Source organism: Etheostoma spectabile, chromosome 1, assembly GCF_008692095.1.
Source record: "Etheostoma spectabile isolate EspeVRDwgs_2016 chromosome 1, UIUC_Espe_1.0, whole genome shotgun sequence".
In the NCBI taxonomy this organism is placed as follows: domain Eukaryota; kingdom Metazoa; phylum Chordata; class Actinopteri; order Perciformes; family Percidae; genus Etheostoma; species Etheostoma spectabile.
The window spans coordinates 13,253,130-13,273,260 of NC_045733.1; the positions used below are offsets into that span (position 1 = coordinate 13,253,130).

At 38.7% G+C, this 20,131-nt stretch overlaps 3 protein-coding genes and 1 long non-coding RNA gene across 4 annotated transcripts in view; 2 read left to right on the top strand and 2 right to left on the bottom strand.

The window, feature by feature from the left end:
- tmco3 (transmembrane and coiled-coil domains 3) overlaps positions 1 to 5,487 on the top strand; it is an 11,537-nt gene extending 6,050 nt beyond the window's left edge. Inside the window, exons 10-15 of the mRNA XM_032526939.1 lie at positions 836 to 953; positions 1,080 to 1,275; positions 1,424 to 1,574; positions 1,686 to 1,765; positions 1,868 to 2,017; positions 4,289 to 5,487. Of these exons, the coding sequence (XP_032382830.1) occupies positions 836 to 953; positions 1,080 to 1,275; positions 1,424 to 1,574; positions 1,686 to 1,765; positions 1,868 to 2,017; positions 4,289 to 4,402 (809 nt within the window). The 3' untranslated portion in view covers positions 4,403 to 5,487. The remainder of the gene's footprint in view (positions 1 to 835; positions 954 to 1,079; positions 1,276 to 1,423; positions 1,575 to 1,685; positions 1,766 to 1,867; positions 2,018 to 4,288) is intronic.
- The window catches only part of LOC116699129 (uncharacterized), an 18,591-nt gene extending 12,636 nt beyond the window's left edge, over positions 1 to 5,955 (bottom strand). The window contains exons 1-2 of the long non-coding RNA XR_004334382.1: positions 5,941 to 5,955; positions 5,536 to 5,540 (exon numbers count right to left, since the gene is read on the bottom strand). This is a non-coding gene — a long non-coding RNA (uncharacterized LOC116699129). The remainder of the gene's footprint in view (positions 1 to 5,535; positions 5,541 to 5,940) is intronic.
- A 2,881-nt stretch (positions 5,956 to 8,836) lies between these two features.
- Positions 8,837 to 13,562, bottom strand: LOC116699051 (potassium-transporting ATPase subunit beta). Its single transcript, XM_032531469.1, has 7 exons — positions 12,994 to 13,562; positions 11,554 to 11,682; positions 11,328 to 11,441; positions 11,033 to 11,238; positions 10,850 to 10,912; positions 10,303 to 10,395; positions 8,837 to 9,128 (listed from the first exon to the last, which is right to left on the bottom strand). The coding sequence occupies exons 1-7, from the start codon at positions 13,103 to 13,105 to the stop codon at positions 8,970 to 8,972; spliced, it is 876 nt and encodes a 291-aa protein (XP_032387360.1). The 5' UTR covers positions 13,106 to 13,562; the 3' UTR covers positions 8,837 to 8,969.
- Positions 13,563 to 14,578: 1,016 nt separating this feature from the next.
- Positions 14,579 to 20,131, top strand: part of grk1a (G protein-coupled receptor kinase 1 a) — a 9,529-nt gene continuing 3,976 nt past the window's right edge. The window contains exons 1-6 of the mRNA XM_032532996.1: positions 14,579 to 15,280; positions 15,845 to 15,972; positions 16,809 to 16,966; positions 17,651 to 17,734; positions 18,624 to 18,748; positions 19,605 to 19,806. Coding sequence (XP_032388887.1) covers positions 14,579 to 15,280; positions 15,845 to 15,972; positions 16,809 to 16,966; positions 17,651 to 17,734; positions 18,624 to 18,748; positions 19,605 to 19,806 — 1,399 coding nt within the window. The remainder of the gene's footprint in view (positions 15,281 to 15,844; positions 15,973 to 16,808; positions 16,967 to 17,650; positions 17,735 to 18,623; positions 18,749 to 19,604; positions 19,807 to 20,131) is intronic.

Genomic DNA, 20,131 nt, shown 5'->3' on the forward strand with positions numbered 1-20,131 from the left:
TTAGCAGGAAGGTGAACGCCTCCAACAGTCAATTCAGGTAGAGCAGTGATTTAAGAGTTAGGTCTCCCTGAAAGAATTTACACTGAGCTACAATTCAATCAGAAGAGACTAGTTGCAGATATGCAACAGTTATACACAGCATGATAAATTGTACATTTATTTGGATAGCAGCTGAATTGATTTAGGAGAGCATCGATTAAAAGTTAGGTCTTCCTGAAAGAAAGATACATGCCAGGTCTTCCTGGCATGTATTTCCCATGCAGTTATACAGTATGACATATTCTCAAGCAAATATTAACATTAAGAAAACTGCCTTGGATATTTCACTTGTATTCAGACTTGTTAATATCCAAGACAAAGGGGCTTGATTCTGACATGGAGCTGTAGGACTTCTTGTTACTTTTGATTAGGGTTTGGCGGTATCATTGTATTACGGTATACCAGGGTATTTAGAAATGATTTTCAATACCATCTAAAATACAGACGCTCCTCTATCTCCTCTTGCTAGTTGTATATTAGACACAGAACATTGTAGGCTAGACAATATCATACATGCTACAATAACTTCTATCACCAGCTGCTCAGCTTTTAAGTTGTAATATTTTTTTTACACACAAATACTGTCATATACCCTATACCCCAGGGAAATTCTATTAATGCATAAAAAAAAGCCTACTGCAGAAGAAATATGAAGACAATCTAAAGTAATGTGAAAATATAATTTAGTCTCAATACAATAAATGCTGTGACACACTATAACTCCACACATTAGACATATTGTATTCAGAGCACTAAGTGATGACACAATGATCAATAATGTGAGTGTTTGGGGCAGGTGATCTAGACTACAGCAGCGTTCTCCTCGGGATGTTAGTGATGCAGGATGTTCAGCTCGGTCTCTTCGTCGCCGTCATGCCGACTCTGATCCAGGCACAGAGTGGAGACTTGGACAGGTCAGTTAGCCTTTTTTTTTCTTTGCTAGGTTTGCTTGCTTTGCTTTTTTTTTCTTCTTTCTATCCTTTCCTCAACCAAAAACACTTTCAGTATATTAAATCTGTTGTCCTCTTTGTGAAACACAGCTTCCTGTTTGGGAGTCTTCGCGTGTTCTACCTCCTGGCCCAGGTCCTGGTCTCTCTGGCTGCTGTGCTGCTTCTGTGTTTGATACTTAAAGCATTCCTGATTGGCCCATATTACAAGAAACTGCATGCTGAGAGCAAAGGCAACAAGGAGATCCTGGTGCTGGGGATGGCAGCTTTTGTCTTTTTCATGCTGACGGTATGCACTTAGCGTTTTATTAATTATATGTAAGTTTTCCTGCATTTCTTTACAACCATCTGACCGTTCTCATCCAGTGCAGCAATATTAAACCTCCTGTGAAGAAGCTTTTTGTTGTTGATTTTTCTAACACTGACTGATACTGTAGGTGACGGAGCTTTTTGATGTTTCTATGGAGCTGGGCTGTTTCCTGGCTGGAGCTCTGCTGTCCACACAGGGTCATATTGTTACCACGGAGGTCATGGGATGCATTGAGCCGATCAGAGATTTCCTCGCCATCATCTTCTTTGCCTCTATTGGTCAGATACAACATGTCAATTTATGACAGATCCTAGCTTTATTAACATGTTACACTTTTATTACCTGTGAGATTTCACTGAATCATCTCGTGTGTTTGTGTGATGCTGCAGGTCTCCACGTGTTCCCAACATTTGTGCTGTATGAACTCACCATTCTGCTGGTGCTAACGCTCACACTCGTCATTATGAAGGTACAGCACTTTTCTCTTTTCTTATTTTGCTCTTCTCCAGTTCACCTTTGCCACACTCTTAGTCACTCATGTTGCCTCTTTACTCCTCGTTTTTCCTGCCAGTTCATGATGGCCGTAATGGTGCTGTCGGCCATCTTGCCTCCAGGCTCTCGACACATTCGGTGGATTGTCTCAGCCGGTCTGGCTCAGGTCAGCGAATTCTCCTTCGTCCTGAGCAGCCGTGCACGTCGTGCTGGCATCATCTCCAGAGAGGTACTCTTCAGATAGAAAAGGGCTCAGCTGGTCGTTGGTGACTCAGTCCATTTTTATATTCACTACTGGAATTTGTTTTGGTCCAGTTGGATTACTGTTATTGTACATTATAAAAGTGCTTAGTTATAGGTGAATCCAAATGAGCTTTTCTAATTGCATACATATGCTCAAAGACTCTTGGTCCAGCCTATGTAAAAACAAACACAGATAACCACACATATTTTAACACGTCTTAGTTATTTCATCATAAAGTAGCCAACTAAATACAGGACTTTTAACTTTTTGTTACAAGTGAGCCTTGTAGCTTTAATATTTTTAAATACTTGAAATGTGCATGGAAACCTGTTGCCTAAAACCGTTTAAGTTTTTACACAAGGAGAAACTTAACAGGTCAAGTTGCATTAACAGGAACAGGAAGTTGATGCAGTAGACTAATCAAGTTTACATTAGTAGTCATTACTAAAAATCAATAGTAAAAATAGTTGCTTTTTCTGGAGTCATTTTGAAATGCGACAAATACAAGCCTTTACTTTCAGTACTAAACCTGCATGAGTCGTGAATCACTCGGATCTTTTACCCGAGTCTTTAAATTGACTCGCAAGTCTCTAGTATCATTAACCCTTTTCAGTTGAGTCCTACTACGATTCAATCTAACAGCGTCACACGCAAATCTCTTGCAAAATTAGCTACTACTATTCCTAGCCATCTTAGCTGCAAAAAGCTTTATACCTTACAATTTCCTAGGCAACAACAACTACACAAGTTAATTCAAGCGACCGAGTGAGCAGAGAGACAGTCAGAGACAGACCCAGTCCATGGCAGTCACTAGAGAACTCACAAGTCCTCAGTGACTCGTGAGTTGTCGATGACTCATGAGTTCTTGCGGGAGTCAGTCAATTGCGCGAGTCAGCCGGCTATGAGTGAATCTGTAGCTAAACGAGCGAGTGAAGACTCTACTCAAGCTCAGGGTAAAGCAAATCCACAATCCAACAAAAGCTATTCTTTTACTTCTGAAATAACATACAATGTTCTGCACGTGGCCTAGCTAGGCCCACTGTAGGTTTGGTGTATAAATGTAATGTTAAAATGCAATTAGGTCGAGCAGATGGAAACATTGCAAGCTCACCTCAACTCGCCTATAGATCAATAATGACTCAAGTGACTTGCACAACTGGGATCAATTTTGTGAGGGAATCACAATAACCCAAGTCCTTATAAGGAATTGAGTTTGCCAGTCCTAATATAAACTAAATAAATAACTTGTATTAGAAATATTTTTTTTTCTTTAGAGCAGTATAGTATTAGAAACATAACATAACTATAACATAACACAACTAACATAACAGAGATGGACAACAAAGCACAAAATGTAATTTTCAATGTACTTTGCACAGTTAAATCCCTTTAGGTACATTACTAAATAATTCTTCAGTCCCCACCCGGGTCTCGGCCATGGTGCAACAATTAATGTAGATCAACATGAACACTAAATCAACCATGCAAAACTAAAACCCAGAAAACATATATGCATACCCAAAACATTAACAGAACTAAGTTATTAAAACATACTTCAACAAGGACAGAAACCATTCAGAACATCATTTATTCCCATGAACCTTTGCACCTCTTCAGCACAGATCAGTTAAAATAAGGCCCGCCTCTCCCTTACAGAAACTTTAGATCCTTAGTTATTTCTCCTTAATAGGATCTGAGCACTGCATACTTCAGCTGATTATAACAAGCAACTAATGTGATTTTGTAATGAACATGAAAGAATAAGTAGTGACCACTAAAAAGTTAAATTACAACTAAATCTGTGTTTACAGTGAGATGAGACCTTTAAACTTGATCTAAAATCAAGTTGAAGTAACAAAAGTCAGGAGAATTATGTTGTACTAGTACAGTGCCCGTTGGTCGGGCCGATTGAAGGCCTGTGGCATTGCTGCTTGTACAATTCTCAGGAACCACATTATAAACGTACCTCTTTTTTTTCTTTTTTATGTGTACCTATGTCCATATAAATCTTCTTGAGGGGTCGAGGTGGAATAAAATCCAGAAGGCATGATTATTTTCTATTAAAAGTAAGATTTAATAAAATATGACCCCAGCAGACAAATACACAAAGCATAGTCCACACATACAGTACAATATGCAGTATTTAAACACTGGAGGTGTCGGTGATTGTGCTCATTTTAGGTCAGAAATGCTTTAGGATAGTAATAACTAACGGCTAGATTTTCTCAATTCTTTTACTGCTTTCTCTCTGCTCAGGTGTACCTGCTGGTTCTCAGCGTCACCACCCTCAGTTTGCTGCTGGCACCGGTGCTGTGGAGAGTTACCACACACAAAGGGGTTTCCCGGGCAGAACGCAAAACCGTTACATGACCGGACCGGCTTTAAGGCCCAGAGGTTCCCGTGTAACTCTCACAAAAAGAGTCTTATTTGGCCCTTCAGAAAGCTTGGACCAAATCTTCTTCACTTAACAGACTCTGTCCACCACTGTTTCTGTTTGTGAAGGGCACAAAACCTGCACCGTCCCAGTAGTGGTACTCTATAGTGTTTAAGGTCTCATTTGTTAACACTTAACATAAATTCAGATAATGTCTATCAAGTTGCAACATTGCTGAACCCCTCCATTCTTCTTTGACTTTTAAAGAGTCATTGATAACAATAAAAAAAGCACACCTGCTCAACATTCCAGCGGAGAAGCAAAAGTACTTGATGTCTTTCCAGTTCTGATGTCTTTAACGCACTTATGAAGAGACACAGATGCTTTCCCTTCTGTGTTAATGAAATTCAGTGGAATTCCTTTTGTTTCCCTGATTCTGTTGTTTCTGTACTCTCAACCCAAGGTTGTTCTGATTACTTGTAACAATCACAAGGTGAAGGTTTACCATCACACCTTGTCTCTTGTTTCATGTAGAAGTAAAATATATATATATTTTTTTTATTAGGGAAAATGATTCTGTAATTTATATTGCCTCATTTGAGCATGTCACATTACTATTACTGACTTCTGGGATAGTGCTTGTCTGGCTTACCCTACCCGCTGATGTACAGTGCATCGCCGGATGTCAGGACCCTTCCGTTATCTCCGCTATGATTATGCAAGGGCTCTGTTGCTGCATCTGGGGCTGAGCGCCCCCCTAAGATGATTGTGATTGGTTTAAAGAAATACAAAACAAGTTAGAGGTGTAGCCAGACCATACTCAAGCACTGACACAGCGCTGTGGAGATAGGTCTGGCCATGTGAGGCTAGGCTGTTGCGAATGTCTGATTTAAATCCTTACTGAAGTGCAAACCTTTTATCTGCTTTATTTAATAAATGATACTTGTAGATTATTGTAATCATTGTACTACTGTGAATTAAGCTGTGAGGACACTCTTCAGTGTTCCCTAAAAACTACAACATTTCCTTTTCTAAAGTCTGTATTCATACACATTAGTAAAAAGTAAGTACTGGAGATGAAGAAAAAAAAGTTTACAAGAACTGAAAATGCTCATTAGAAAAGGCAAACCTGCACTAGTTACCATTGAATGTCAAATGTATGTGCCTGCTCAACACTGCTCCGCATTAAAAACAAGGGCCTTGGTGTCTTCTCCTGCTGTTAATGTCTTCATCTTTCATAATGTGCAATGTGTATAGTGTACTGTACAAGCCACGTACATGTTATGCTTTACTTTATGTTTCATATTTTCCTGCAGTATGTCCACACAGAATGGTATTGTTTTTTCACGTTTGTGTGTAGTTACTTGTTGGTGGCCTTGGCACTAAGAGATGCTGTTTTTGTCCAATGTTCAAGACTTTTTAAGTTGTTGAATTCCTTCATATATTTATTAAAAATAAGATGACACTTATCTTTTTTGCTTGATTTATTCTGTATCAACTCTGTTCTTATAATGCAGTGCTTGCTCTGGAGAACATTAACTTGTATTGTCTAATAGTAAAACAAACAAACACAACAAAACAAACTGAACAAAATCAATCCCAACGAACTAGCCACACATTTCTTAGCCAGTTCATCACTTTTGATATTCTGGCATTTTTATTTTCCTGATTGTATTCAACTTTTCTGAACTTGTGTCTCTTATATGATGGATGAGTATGTTATCCATGTCTCCTCACACATCTGATTTTATTATTTTGATTGAAGCTTTTAACTTTGTCCAGTTAGTCAGTGGGCCAACTCACATTGCGGGTCACAGTCTCGATCAAGTCTGCATCGGGGATATCGCCGAGCTCTCACAAATTTCTCAACCTCCCTTCATTCCACCATAAAGCTGTAATCTGACAAATCTCCCTTTTACCTTATTCTTCTCCTGCCTCCAAAACTCAATTATTTTGGAAAAATAAACATGACTCTATGTAGCCTACGTGTAAATAATAAATAATGGCATATATGTTATTCAGACTTAAGGGGAGACAGCAAACCTATAACAAATATATTTCCATGTAACACTAATGTCTGACTGTAGGACAGACCAGTGTACAATCAGAGAGGCATTATCAGACCTGAATGACAACCGGACTCCTAAAACTACCTGTTTTATTAATGCAGCCCTAAATTAAAAAGGTTTGAGCAAATTTTGGCAAGCAATGTTATACACAACCCCCGTTAAAAAAAAGTATGTTAAAGAGAGACGGATCTCTCTGGCGTGTGTGTGTGTGTGTGCGTGTGTGTGCGCGCGTGTGTAAGCCGATAACCCACAAACTCTGTAGTCAGCAGATATGGGAGAAACTTCTTCACCATCATCCTATTAGCGGTGGTAGACGGTAACCAGTTGCAAATACCGTACGGACTGTAGGCTATTTGAATAGATGTTTTGAAGAATATGGATACAACTTTATAACATTTTTATAACTTTATAACTATCATGATAGTTTTTTGGTTTTGGGATGTAAACTACACAGCACATTTACTAAAGTACTGTACATATTTTAGTTACTGTAGCCTACTTTCATTTCATTCAACTTATATTGTTATCTGTGCCAGAGCAAACATATCTCAACATCATATAAACAAAATATCACAAACTTAATAAAATAAGGAAAACATGTCTAAAAAGCTGCAGAGCAACTACAGTCGGCTTTTCTGAAATCAACCACAGTCCCATACAGTTTACACTGCAGTGTAGAGGAGACTGGGGATGGTTGTAACAGCACCACTTTCACCATGAACAGATGACCTAGGAGTCATTTAATACATCTCCTTTATGACCACTTTCTTCCTTACCTGAAGTTTCATAGCTGTGTGAAGAAGTATGCAGATTTTACAGACTTTCTAAACATCTGACCTACACGTGTTGGCAAACTGTTAGACTGACTGGAGAGCTGGGACGATTGAAACGCGGGAAAGTTTAAACATTTGTTTTTTTCGGGTGCAACGATGAGAGACAGACTTCCTTAAGTGAAAACATAGAGCATGTTAACCTCCTTCCATAAATCAGCCAAATATCTTATCCTAGCCTGACGGTTATTTGGATGTGCAGTGGCCTAACCGCGTAAAAACCTAGTGAAATGACATTTTCCACAATAGAAACATTAAACAAATGGAAAAACGTACTGTTTTAGCTTTAAAAATGGATTAATCATCCACAGTACATATTTCAATAACTGCTTCATAGGCCAACACGCTTCACGATCGCAATAGATAATAACAGACATTCACAAAGACGTATGGCCCAGCGAATCTATCTAAAACAACACCTTATGGAAGTACCATTCATGATGTATGGTGACATATTAAAGTTGTGGGAAGTTTACATGGCTTAAACTGTATGTCTCATTCGTCCCCCCATGCCGTTTCATTCGCCCCGTCCAGGAGGGACAGATGAAACATTACGCCCATCCCACTTATGCTGTAATAACTCCTGAACAGTTTGGTTCAAAGCTGAACATGCAACTGTATTTGACAGATGACAGGTGTAGGTTGCTAGTGACAAAATATTAGCTTTCAGTGGGATACGACCGCTTTGTAAATTACGTTTGATGACTGTCCCGAATCTCCTCATTGGTCTGCAAACACACAATCTAAACCCCAGTCGAAATTCGTCAGATCGACCCATTAAGAAAATCATTTGTTCAAAAAAATATCTGGTGGCCATTTGTAAAAAATGTCAGAGAGGCCAATGACTTTCACATGGAAGCAAGACTCCTTATGGTTAAAGAAAATCAAATGAAAGAGCTTAATTTAGTAACATTAGTGTGACTACTTTCTCTTTAGCCTGCTGTTTAGACACGCAGGAACACGGTTGATGAATGGTCTGAGTTGATGCTGTGTAACACTTTCTGTTATGCTGAGGCAGCCGACATGCTGTGGGCACGCAACAGTTTGACGGTCATTACATAGATTTAAAGATTTTATTTTTTATGTCATGGTAAAATCTAAAAATCATACAAAGAAGGTCATGAATTACTCAGCAAAGCATGACATATGTTTATAAAAGCTCCATGGTCAGTGTAAGTTCTGATAGTTTTTTTCCCCTTTGAACCAAGAATAATTGGAAATACATGTTTTCGTTTTAAACCCAAAAACATTTTGTTTTAAAAACTAGAAAACTAAAATTAAATAATGGGCCAATTTAGTTTTTATCTATCTATCTATCTATCTATCTATCTATCTATCTATCTATCTATCTATCTATCTATCTATCTGTCTGTCTATTGGAAACAAAAATTGGCCAGTTATTTTTTCGTTTTTTGATTTAGTAAACAATAAAAATAAACAGGGTATTTCAGTTTATACTTTCATTGGTTCAAAAGAAAAACAAACTATCAAAATGTACCCAGACCCATAACACACACATTTACAGGTGGGCCTGTACTGTTGAATACAAGTGGTTTAAAGGTTGTTGAATAGTAGTCACTATTGATCTGTAGACACCTGCTCTATCTTTGATACTGACATGTTACGTGTTGCATGATTACTGGATGTCTCTTCTCTTCTGCTTCTCATTTTACTGCTTTGAGGGAGAAGATGACTTTTCCCTCGTACGGGTCATGGAAGTTTTCGTAGCTGATCTTGTGGGAGACCACTCTGCACTGGATCTTGGCTTTCTTCTCTCCGACCAGGCTGAACCGAACAGCCACCAACGGGTTGACATAAGTAGGCTGAAGAAAAGGAAGATGGCGATGCACACTGTCGGTTACTGGTGTTTGATTTTTTTTCTTTAGCACATGTCAATAAAACTTAGAACAAATAGTTTGACATTTTGGGAACTATGCTTGTTTACTTTCTTGCTGAGAGTCAGAGGCCGGTTGGGGTAATTCTAACCCTAACCGGTCGTCAGACACCGCCTACCAAGAGCCTGGGTCTGTCCGAGGTTTCTGCCTAAAAGGAAGTTTTTCCTCGCCACTGTCGCACTGTTTCTTGCTCTGGAGGAAACTACTAGAACTGTTGGGTCCTTGTAAATTCTGGAGTGTGGTCTAGACCTACTCTATCTGTAAAGTGTCTCGAGATAACTCTTGTTATGAATTGATACTATAAACAAAATCGAACTGAATTGAATTGAAGTTGACCAGATTGATGCCACAAGCTACCGCTAGCAGTCGGTTAGCTTAACTTATAGCATAAAGTGTGCAAACAGGGAAACTGTGAGCCTGGCTCTGTGCAAAGGTAGCAAAATTCCCCTACCAGCACCTTTAAGTCTCACAATATTTCTTGTTTAATCTGTTCAAAAGATAAAGTTTTTGGTTTAATGGGGAGTTGTGTGCAAGGTCTTGTCATTGCAGCGAGGTGGCCAAGCAACCAGTGGATACTGCAGGAACACATTGCAAATTGTCATTCTGACCTTGACCTTTGGACAGAGCCAGGTTAGCTGTTTCCCCCTGTTTCCAGTCTTTGTGCTAAGCTAAGCTAACCATCTACTGCATATCAATTGTTTCATCTAACTCTTGGCAAGAAACTGTAAAGCTTATTTTTCAAAATGTCAAACTGCTGTTTTAAGTCTTGTCAATATTAATAACTTAAGGATTTTGGTGTGACACAAAAGATGTTCAACATGAATGAATTAGCATCCGCTAGTTAAACTGGTAATGAATCCAAATTGTACGTGGTGAAGAAGACCTTTACTGACTACCTGTTTGCGGTAATTCAGTTTTTTAAAGAGATATGCACCATATGTTTTGTGACACAAGGCTCCTTTACAACAATTGAAAACGTATTTTATTTTTTACCACAAACCAAGTGACACATACAAAGAGTGTGGGGCCCGGTTGGTGATCGAGCTTTACTTTTAATAGAGAACAGTTTTAACAAGTTAAACAGATCTTGATTCTCACTCACCTGTGCCAGTTTTCCGTAGTAAGGGAAGTAGGAGGGATCCATAACTCCCCTGTCAGGGAAATATTCGATTTTGGCCACATTTTCTTGTCCGTCCTAAACACACACAGACACACACACACACACACACACACGCACACACACACACATACACGCACACACACACACACACACACACACACACACACACACACACACACACACACACACACACACACACACACACACACAGCAGAATGTAGCAGAAAGTCTGTTACAAACCGGGGTTGTTGAGTGTTAAAGATATAGGTGTAGGTGTATGGCAAGTAGGGTCTAATGAAAAGAATTGCATCATAGGAAATGTAGGATCCAGTGAATACTGGAACTCTCGGCCTCTGCTGAATCAATATGATTATTCTTCCTTTAATTGTCTTCCAGGAAAACCTCCAACTTTATGGAAGTGCTATACTAAATCACTAGAGTAACCCTGAAAATAATTTGGGAAAACTTCTGATTCATTTTTATTATTGCATGCTTTTAAAATAAGTTTATGCAGACAGTTGTTGCTCACCAGTACAGTGCAGTTGACATAAGCTGGGTGATCAGTGCTATTAGTAGGCAAAAAGTTGATAATCTGCATAGACAAAAAAGAATATTAACATGAATTTAGGGTTATTTAATTTTTTTTTTAATGTACTGTAAGAACCAAGTTAATCCAAAAGTGTTTAGCAGGATGTTTATGAATTAAACCTACCCTGTTCATCTTAATGAGGACACAAGGCATGCTGCAGTTGTAGCCAAAGGTTGGGTCCTCAAATCCTGAGCAGGCTCCCAGCATGCTTTGCGTGAAAGGGCATGACCACTTGGTGTGGTGAGGGGCAGAGAACGTGTTCTGGATGAAGTACTTTCCCTTTGTGCAGTTATAGTTGTTACATTCAAGCTGCTTGGTGTCATTGTAGGCTGACAGAGAGAGGCAGAGAGAAAGATTTAGATGCAATGGTTTGTGTTAAATATTAGGGTGCAACAGGGTTGAATAAGGAAATACTAACGCTTCAGGAACTCATGAAGGATGTTGGCCATCTTCATCCCGCTGGCCTTATCAGATGTGTTGTAGAAGATTTCAACAGTTTCCTCCCCGTAAGTGTCAGGCCACACCATCACCCCTGAGAACAGAGAAGCAAAAAGAGAACTGGTTAAGTGAGGCTTAATTTAGATTGTCATTGTCTTAACTCCTTGTTGTTGTTGTTGTTGTTGTTGTTGTTGTTGTTGTGTTACCCGGAGATTTTAGCCGGTCTTGGTAGTCCGGGGTGTGCGGATCCAAGGTGTACATGAGCGACCAGATGGCCAGACAAAAGAGGGCCGTCATCACCACGTAGAAGGCCACATAATACAGACTGATGTACACTGTTAAGGAGAGAGGGCATTGTTAACACTAACACACAGTAAGGTTACATCTTTATGGTGGTTCTCCTCTTTTTGTCCAAGTGCCCCTCTGATGTTTATTATTTTAAAGCTTTTTCTGATAGTTGTTCAGTATGTACTGTATTTTTTAGTATACACTAGTTTAAATGTGAAAACACTCATGAAACAAAGGAGGGTTTTTAATGTGGTTACAAAAGTGTATGTCTACTTTCACAGAGGTCAAGGTGATACAAGCTCAATTTAATCTGATTTTAAGATCAAACACGGGGGGAGGGGGGGACTCTGGCAAAAAAATAAAAGCTTATCACAGCAGCAGACTTATCTGTCTTTGTCCACATGCAAACAAACACCTCGCTGGGGAGATATTTAAAGGACAGAAAAAGTCACACAGGTACATGATGTGTGTTTGTCTTTTACTGCCTGCAGCGCGTACACAAACACATCCAAGCACACACACAAACATGCAACGAGTTGCTTGTGTAAGGTGCATCATTTACAACACAATGCTCACATGCTCATAAGACATGAGGGCATCAGAGTATTGTTTTAGAAATTGGATTTGGAAAAATCCAAATCTGTACTTTAACTTTAATTTGAGCAAATATTCATTCAGTTTAACAATGGTAAAACATTTGATATGTGTTCCCGTTTGTTTCTTCTAGATGTACAAAATAATGTAAACACATTTTAACACAGTATTATATTCTATTTTACCAGCATGATAAAACACATTTTTATTATATTTTATTTTTATTATAAGGCTACAGCCTTATTTTATGTCTTAGATTGTGATTAGATTTTACTTATGTGACTTTTTGTTAAATACATATTTGTATGAGCATTGTTGGATGGAGCCTGGGATCTAAGAATCTCATTACCATAGATTGCTTCACTGTAATTGTTGTGCATATGACAATAAAGAACATAGACTAATTAAACCAGAATAAAATATTTTTTATAACTGATTCCACTTGAAAGTCCTTGTGTTTAAAGGCAATGTTGTGAGGCAAAAATAGAACTAATAAAGTATTTCTAAGTCATTTCTGGCAACATAGGTGACTAAATGTTTGGGAGCACTGCTCACCAGCAATGTAAAATAATGTAAAACAGACAAGTCGATCCTCACCAGCGGTGAAGCAGGATAACAGTGCTACAAACTATAGCCTCATAAATAATACACTTTGCCATGTATTTATTACAGAGTGTTTTTGCCATCCATTATATATTATCAATGTTCATTTAACCGGGCCTGCTACTACGCTGTACAATGGAGTTTAAAGAAGTCATAACTACCCCATTTCTCTGGTGTTCTCCCCATTAACGTCCCATCATCAGAGTTCCAGACAAATCGGCCAAAGTCTTCACATCGTTGCCCGCAAGTCCTCTTCTCCTTCAAGGCGGCCATGATGAAGCTCTGTGGTGACCAGAACCAAGAGCCGGCCTTTTCTTACCTTCACTCAACTCTACTTTTTACTTCTCTTATTCCTTCCCTCGCTTTCAGATTCCAACAGTAATATGTGTTTCTCTTCTCTCCTTTCTGTCCCTCCCCAAAGATTTTGAGGCACTTTCAGGTTAGTGCTAATGTCTTGTTTGTCCCTGTCTCATTCTCTTTTACAGTAATTTAAGCTAAAACTTACTCCCCGGATGTGGCTCCAGTGTGATGTATGTGTTATCTCTTATTCCCTATTTATAAGGCAGAGATAAGGTGGGCATGCTGGTAGGGAGACTGAGGTGGGCCAACGTAGAAACAGGTGAACTTCCTTCTTAAGCAACAATGTCCTTCACTCCTCGGAGAAACCTGAGGATCACCTTGAACAGCCAGGCAGCTAATGACAACTGTCAAGGGGACCAACTGCATAGGATTTGCTTAGATTTAAATTATTGTCACACTGAAACATAAACCAAAGACTGCATCTGTTTGATTCTTCCTGCAAAAGAACCTAGGAAGAAACATTGTGGAATATACAGTGGTGCTCATAAGTTTACATGCCCATGCTTAAGTTGACTAAAAAGAGGAATAAAAAAATCATGTTTTAGAAATTTATCTTAAAGCCTTAATTAAAAAATGAGGTAAAATCCAACCTTTAAGAACACCAATTTTCTTTGTGAATGAATAATGTACTGTAAATAAATAACTTTTAATTCTTCCTTAAAATAAAGGGGGCATAATATACACACCCTTATGTTAAATTCCCATAGAGGCAGGCAGATTTGTATTATTAAAGGCCAGTTACTTCATGGATCCAGGATACTATGCATTCATAAAGTTATCTTGGCCTTGGAATTAAAATAACCCCATGTCATCACATATCCTTCACCATACATATTGGCATGGTTTTATTTCAGTTAAACTAATAGCCGGTTTGATTTGCATTGAGAAATGATTTTATGGAAAGTATCCCATGCCAATCTCTATCAATTGTATTGTTAATATTTGCCTTCACTCTTTGTTCCTTTCTCTTCTTATACAACGTGCACATGGGTTAGCACAGGATAAAGCATTACAGTGTTACAGGGAGGATAAATCCCTTTGGGGAAAGGTGATGAGTCAGGTAGATCTGCATGTGTGTGAAAGGTACTCTCAGTTATAATGATTGAGGGAAACACTGAGCCCTCTGTGGCTGTCCGCAGACAGTCAGATGTACGGTAATCTCTGTTTCTGAAGAGGAAATCTACATCTCATTCCTATCTGGAAATTAATCACATATCCTCTGCTTCTCTGCCACTTTTCATTTCTTTTTTATGTCTGGTCATTTCTGCAGTCATTTACAAACTTTCACCTTCACTTCTGTTTCCTTGTAACTCCTTTCCCCTGTAGCTGTTTGCTAAATCTCACACATTTCTCTGGCCCTCGTCCTCACTTTTTGACTGGGTCAACATGGATATTGGTGGTCGGACAACAGTGGTGGCCAACTCTGCCTACATCTCGGCCCGCGGGAGCTGTGATGGCGCTGCCAACTCTGCATCCAACAGAGACAAGAAGTACCGCTCCCGCCTGAAGCTGCCTCACATCACAGTGTGTGAAGGCCTGCGGGAGACTTTAGATTTGGGCTTTCAGACCGTCTGTGTGGAGCAGCCCATCGGCAAACGTCTCTTCCAGGATTTCCTAGATTCCAACAAAGACTATAAAGGCCCCTACCACTTGTGGAAAGATATTGAGGAATACAACATGGCTGAGGATGAAGATCGAGTCAAAAAAGCAAGCAAGATTTTGTCCCGGTACATGGAGCCTGGTGCCAAGTATTTCTGCCCCTTCCTGCCGGAAAACGGCATCACAAAGGTTAAAGAGAAACACCAAGAAGCCGGGGATGATCTTCTCAGTGAGATCATGCACAACGTGCTAGACTTTCTCAAGGAAGTGCCCTACACTTTGTTCTTGGATAGTATGTATCTGAAAAGGTTTCTGCAGTGGAAGTGGTTGGAGATGCAGCCCATGGGAGAGGATTGGTTTTTGGATTTTCGCATTTTGGGAAAAGGGGGTTTTGGGAAAGTGTCTGCCTGTCAGATGAAGGCCACGGGGAAACTGTACGCCTGCAAAAAGCTCAACAAGAAGAGGCTGAAGAAGAGAAAAGGCTATGGGGTAAAAAGACAAGTCATTTCTCATCAGAGAAAGAGTGGAAATCTAGTAGATGTAGATGCACAAGATCAGCGCTCAGGGCTGTCACTCATGAAAACATAAGATGTGGTCTAGTTTTGTTGTTCTCTAGCGTTTTATGTACAGTGACTGTAAACAACACTCAGTTAATAGACAGAGCCTTGCAGATGATGAGAGGCACCTTTGGCTTACATGATGAGTGCCCTCAGCATTAGAGCATGTTGATCTCCTTATGAAGAGACAATCCTACCATGTTTATAAATGGGGCAGCTCTGGAGTGGATTCACTAATCTTCTGCTCCTAAGACCCTTTAATAGCAAGGAAATGAAAAGAGTTAGGAAAAAGTATGTAGAACTGCAAATGCTGAAGAAAGTTAAACCACTTAGACTTGTTTAACCTTGTTTCTTCTTTTCTTTCTAAGTAGTTACTACAGAAATATTATGTGCAGTCAAGACTGTTACTGTGTCCATACTGTGTCCAATAAACATACCCAGAGTAGACTGCTGTGAACAATAGTTTATATCTGCTCTGTCCCTTCCTGTCCTGTAGGGGGCGATGGTGGAGAAGAAGATCCTGGCTCGAGTTCACAGCAGGTTCATCGTCTCGTTGGCGTACGCCTTCCAGTCAAAAACAGAGTTGTGTCTGATCATGACCATCATGAACGGAGGAGACCTGAGGTTAGATCTCATTCACTCTCTCGCACGGACATTCTGAACAAAGCATCTCAATATTTCAATCCCTACTTTGATGCTCTGCCAAAGGGAGCTTATTGAGACACTTTGTAACCCAATGTTAAGAAATAATTAATGGTTTTGCTGCTAACATTTATAAAAATACATATTTTTTATCATATTTCAAACTATCATTATATCATGCAACAGACAATCTAAGGAAAAAAATAATGCGCCTTTGCTCCTCCTGATGACCCTAATGACAGTATCTACCACGCCCGAGGAAACCAACCAATCAGAGCCAAGGAGCATCTGACATAGTGTCAATCACTGCTCATGAACTGCAATCAAACTGTCAAACTAGGCAGCGCTGATGTAAATATAAATCAAGATTCTGGTACTGCAGTGCTTATTTCTCACTTAAATGTTTTAAGAAAATATTTTAGTGTACTGTTAAATGAGAAAGTTTGTGATGTAACATGGTCAAGTAAAAACCAAGCACCGCCCACCAGCCAAGCTTACTGGGGCAAACTTTCACATTTTACAGCTTAACAGTTACCAACTGCAGCTTTAAAATTGATTATGCATTTAGGTGTTATGTATTGAAATTTAAATCTGATATTTATTTGGCTTTAGTTTGATGCCATGTAGTGTAGTAAATGGTGTCAATGATTCAGAGTGCCAATAATGTGTCTCCATAATCTCTTTTTACAGAGGTTTTAAATGTCATGAATGTCATGTCAATGTCTGTTTTAAATTTCATGCTATATATATATATATATATATATATATATATATATATATGTAAAATCATATCAGAATGACCCTCTTTCTTGTACTAGGTATCACATTTATAACATGGATGAGAACAACCCGGGGTTGGACGAGCCGCGGGCCTGCTACTACGCTGCTCAGATCATCCAGGGCCTGGAGCACCTCCACCAGAAGAGGATCATCTACAGAGACCTCAAACCAGAGAACGTGCTGCTGGATGATCAAGGTCAGACATGTACAAGAAAGAGAGATGTAGTCTCTTCCGTTTGGTCCTGAAGTGCATACAGAAGACTTAAGATTTAGTTGTTGTGCTTTTGGTGATTTGTGTTTTAGAAGTAGGCTAATTTATACAATTAAGACACCATATTGGTTCAACAGTGAGGTATGGGGTACCATCTGATTGTTTGGCCACCTAGAATATTTAATTAAAAAAATTGTTTGAGATTTTAGGAAATTTGCTAATTCGTTTTCTTATTCGACAATTCAATTTGGCAAGAGAACGAATAAGCGCGTTTCCCGAAATGTCTACTAACTAATGTCTACTAACTGTCTACTAAAAACAATCAAACCCCCAACCACTTGTGACCACTATAACATATGTACTATTTATCTCCTCAACTTGACTTTAACAATTTGTCCCATTCGACCAGCACACACACACACACACACACACACACCACACACACACACACACACACACACACACACACACACACACACACACACACACACACACACACACACACACACACACACACACACACTAAGTCTTGCGTCTAACACAAGGGCGTCTTTCAGTTATCATGCCACTACAGGTTAACGTATCAGAGACGTAGTACTGCAAGTCAACAATGATATCTGTGACGTGCACAACTCTTGACGTTTCCCAGGTGTGTGTTTGTTCACACAGGTAACGTCCGTATCTCTGACCTTGGTCTGGCTGTGGAGCTGGCTGATGATCAGCTCAAAATCAAGGGTTACGCCGGGACCCCAGGTACAGTTGAAATAAATACACTCCAAACTGACTTTTACTTGGCTGTAGCTTCTCGTACAGCAGGATCTGGAAACGAGAGCCACACGTGCAAAGCTCACAGCTCTACAGTGTTTATCTTTCTCTCTCTGTAATTATTTTATTTGACATATACCTTTACTGTACAGCTGCCATTATCCAACCAGGTTTACCTGAAAGCCACAAACAGAGACAAGTTTATTCTATTTTCTTTTTTTTTCTTCTTTTTTTTAAACAAAATTAATGAAAATATTGAAATAACAGATCTGTGAGATCTGTGAAACAAGTTAGATCCATAATGGAGGGAGATCAAATTTACAAAATAAAATGGAAAGTTAAATGAATGAATATAATACAATAATATAATGTGATTTTAAAAACTCAAAATATTGTCCAATATTTTTCAGTTGGACAATGTTATATTTCTATACTTGTATTACTACTAGTATTATGTACATTGATAGAGAGTATCTTAGTAGATTAGTAGATGGTTTAGTAATCTCATCTATAGTTTATAATTTGTAAAAAACTAAATGTATAGCCAGTAACCAGTCACTGCACCTGTGAATACATATAGTACTAAGAACAAGTACAACATTTTCCTTAGACATGCAGTATAATTACTAAGTACTGTGCTTGGGTTATTGTAGGTTTTAGTGGCAGCTGTGTTGTTAATAAGATGAAATCTAATAGCTTGACTCTTTAATTTTAGGATTTTAGTTTTAAGAGATACCGCATTTATGCAGGTTTACATATTTAAGTTTTTTTTTCAAAAAAGCATATTTTAGATCTATTTAGCAGTTAAAAGGGAAATTGATTTGAAATTAAAAGTACTAAAACTAAAAGGTTGTGACCTTTTTTTCTCTCACCTCAGGTTTCATGGCTCCAGAGCTGCTGAAAGGAGAAGAGTATGACTACTCTGTAGATTACTTCACTCTGGGGGTCACTCTGTATGAGTTCATGGCTGCCAAGGGACCCTTCAGGACCCGGGGAGAAAAGGTAAATATACTTTATGATCTGTTTTTCCCATTCTCAATCCACGTTCGGAGCTGTTTTTATTTATTTAATATGTGCTTTGAAGATGTTTTGTTAGTTTGTTTGGCTCTTTGCTTCTGTCCTCACACTCTTCTTAGCGCTTACATCTTTCTGTGGTGATGTGCAAAGCTTTTACTTTACTGTGTGATAATACAGTAACAACCTTTTTAAGATTTGATAGCACAACTTTGCCCACTTGTGGTCTGTTGCAGATTCTGCTCTGAAATATGAAGCCCTCATTTAACCAGTGGTGGAAGAAATACTCATGTTTCTTACTTAAATCAAGTAGTAACGTCACTCTGTAAAAATAAATGTCCTACATTTAAGATTTTACTTCAGTAAAAGTACAAAAGCATTATCAGAAAAAGTACTTGTAGGGGCTACTAACTAACTACTTTGTATACTGTTGGATAATTTAATCCATAGCACTGCATCATAATTTATAAAATGGCGCTATGTTTTGTTTGCAAAATCTGCAAATAGTTGCAGCGGAGTAAGAGGTATAATATTTAAAGATCAAGTATCATAAAATTGTACTTAGTGACTTTCCACCCCTGAATTTAACTTGGAAGAGCCCTGGTAGATTTTATTACATATTCACACATTAAGCATTTATGTGCATGTTGTAATGTTGTAATATTTACTTTATAGGGGATTTACATGTGTCAGATGATATTTGGATGATGTGCATGAATACCCTGAATTTACCTGCAGGTAAATGATAAATAAGACATGTGCAGGTAAGTGCCTGATGGACATTCTCTTTAAAGCTTTCATTTCTGGTACAAATCTTTCTCTCCTGTACTTGTGTTGTTTTGAGGTAGAGAAGAAGGTGTTGAAGAAGCGAATTCTGAATGATCCAGTTACATATCCAGAGAAGTTCAGTGAGAACGCCCGGTCCATCTGTGAGGGTTTGCTGTTCAAAGAGGTCGACAAGAGGCTCGGCTTCAAGAAGGGATCGTGTGACGAGATCAGGGCGCACGCCTTCTTCAGCGAGATCAACTGGAGGAAACTCAATGCAGGTCGGTTTCATATCTTTAAAGTTTCCCAATCATTACCAGTCACTGTTCTGTCAGTTTGCATCCACTAATGCACATACCTGCTCCTGTAGTCTTCACAGTTTAAATTATTTACTTGTTTTTTATATTATTCTATTATTTTGCACTGTTACAGTACATTTGAAGTATTTTTACTTTACTTTAGTATTTCCATTTTATGCAACTTTATACTTCTATATTATATGTTCGCTATATTTCTATATTATTTCTATATTTAGTACTGTGCAAAGTCTGTAAAAAAATGCTGTAAACTAAGAATGCTTTCAAAAATATAAATAATGATTGTTTA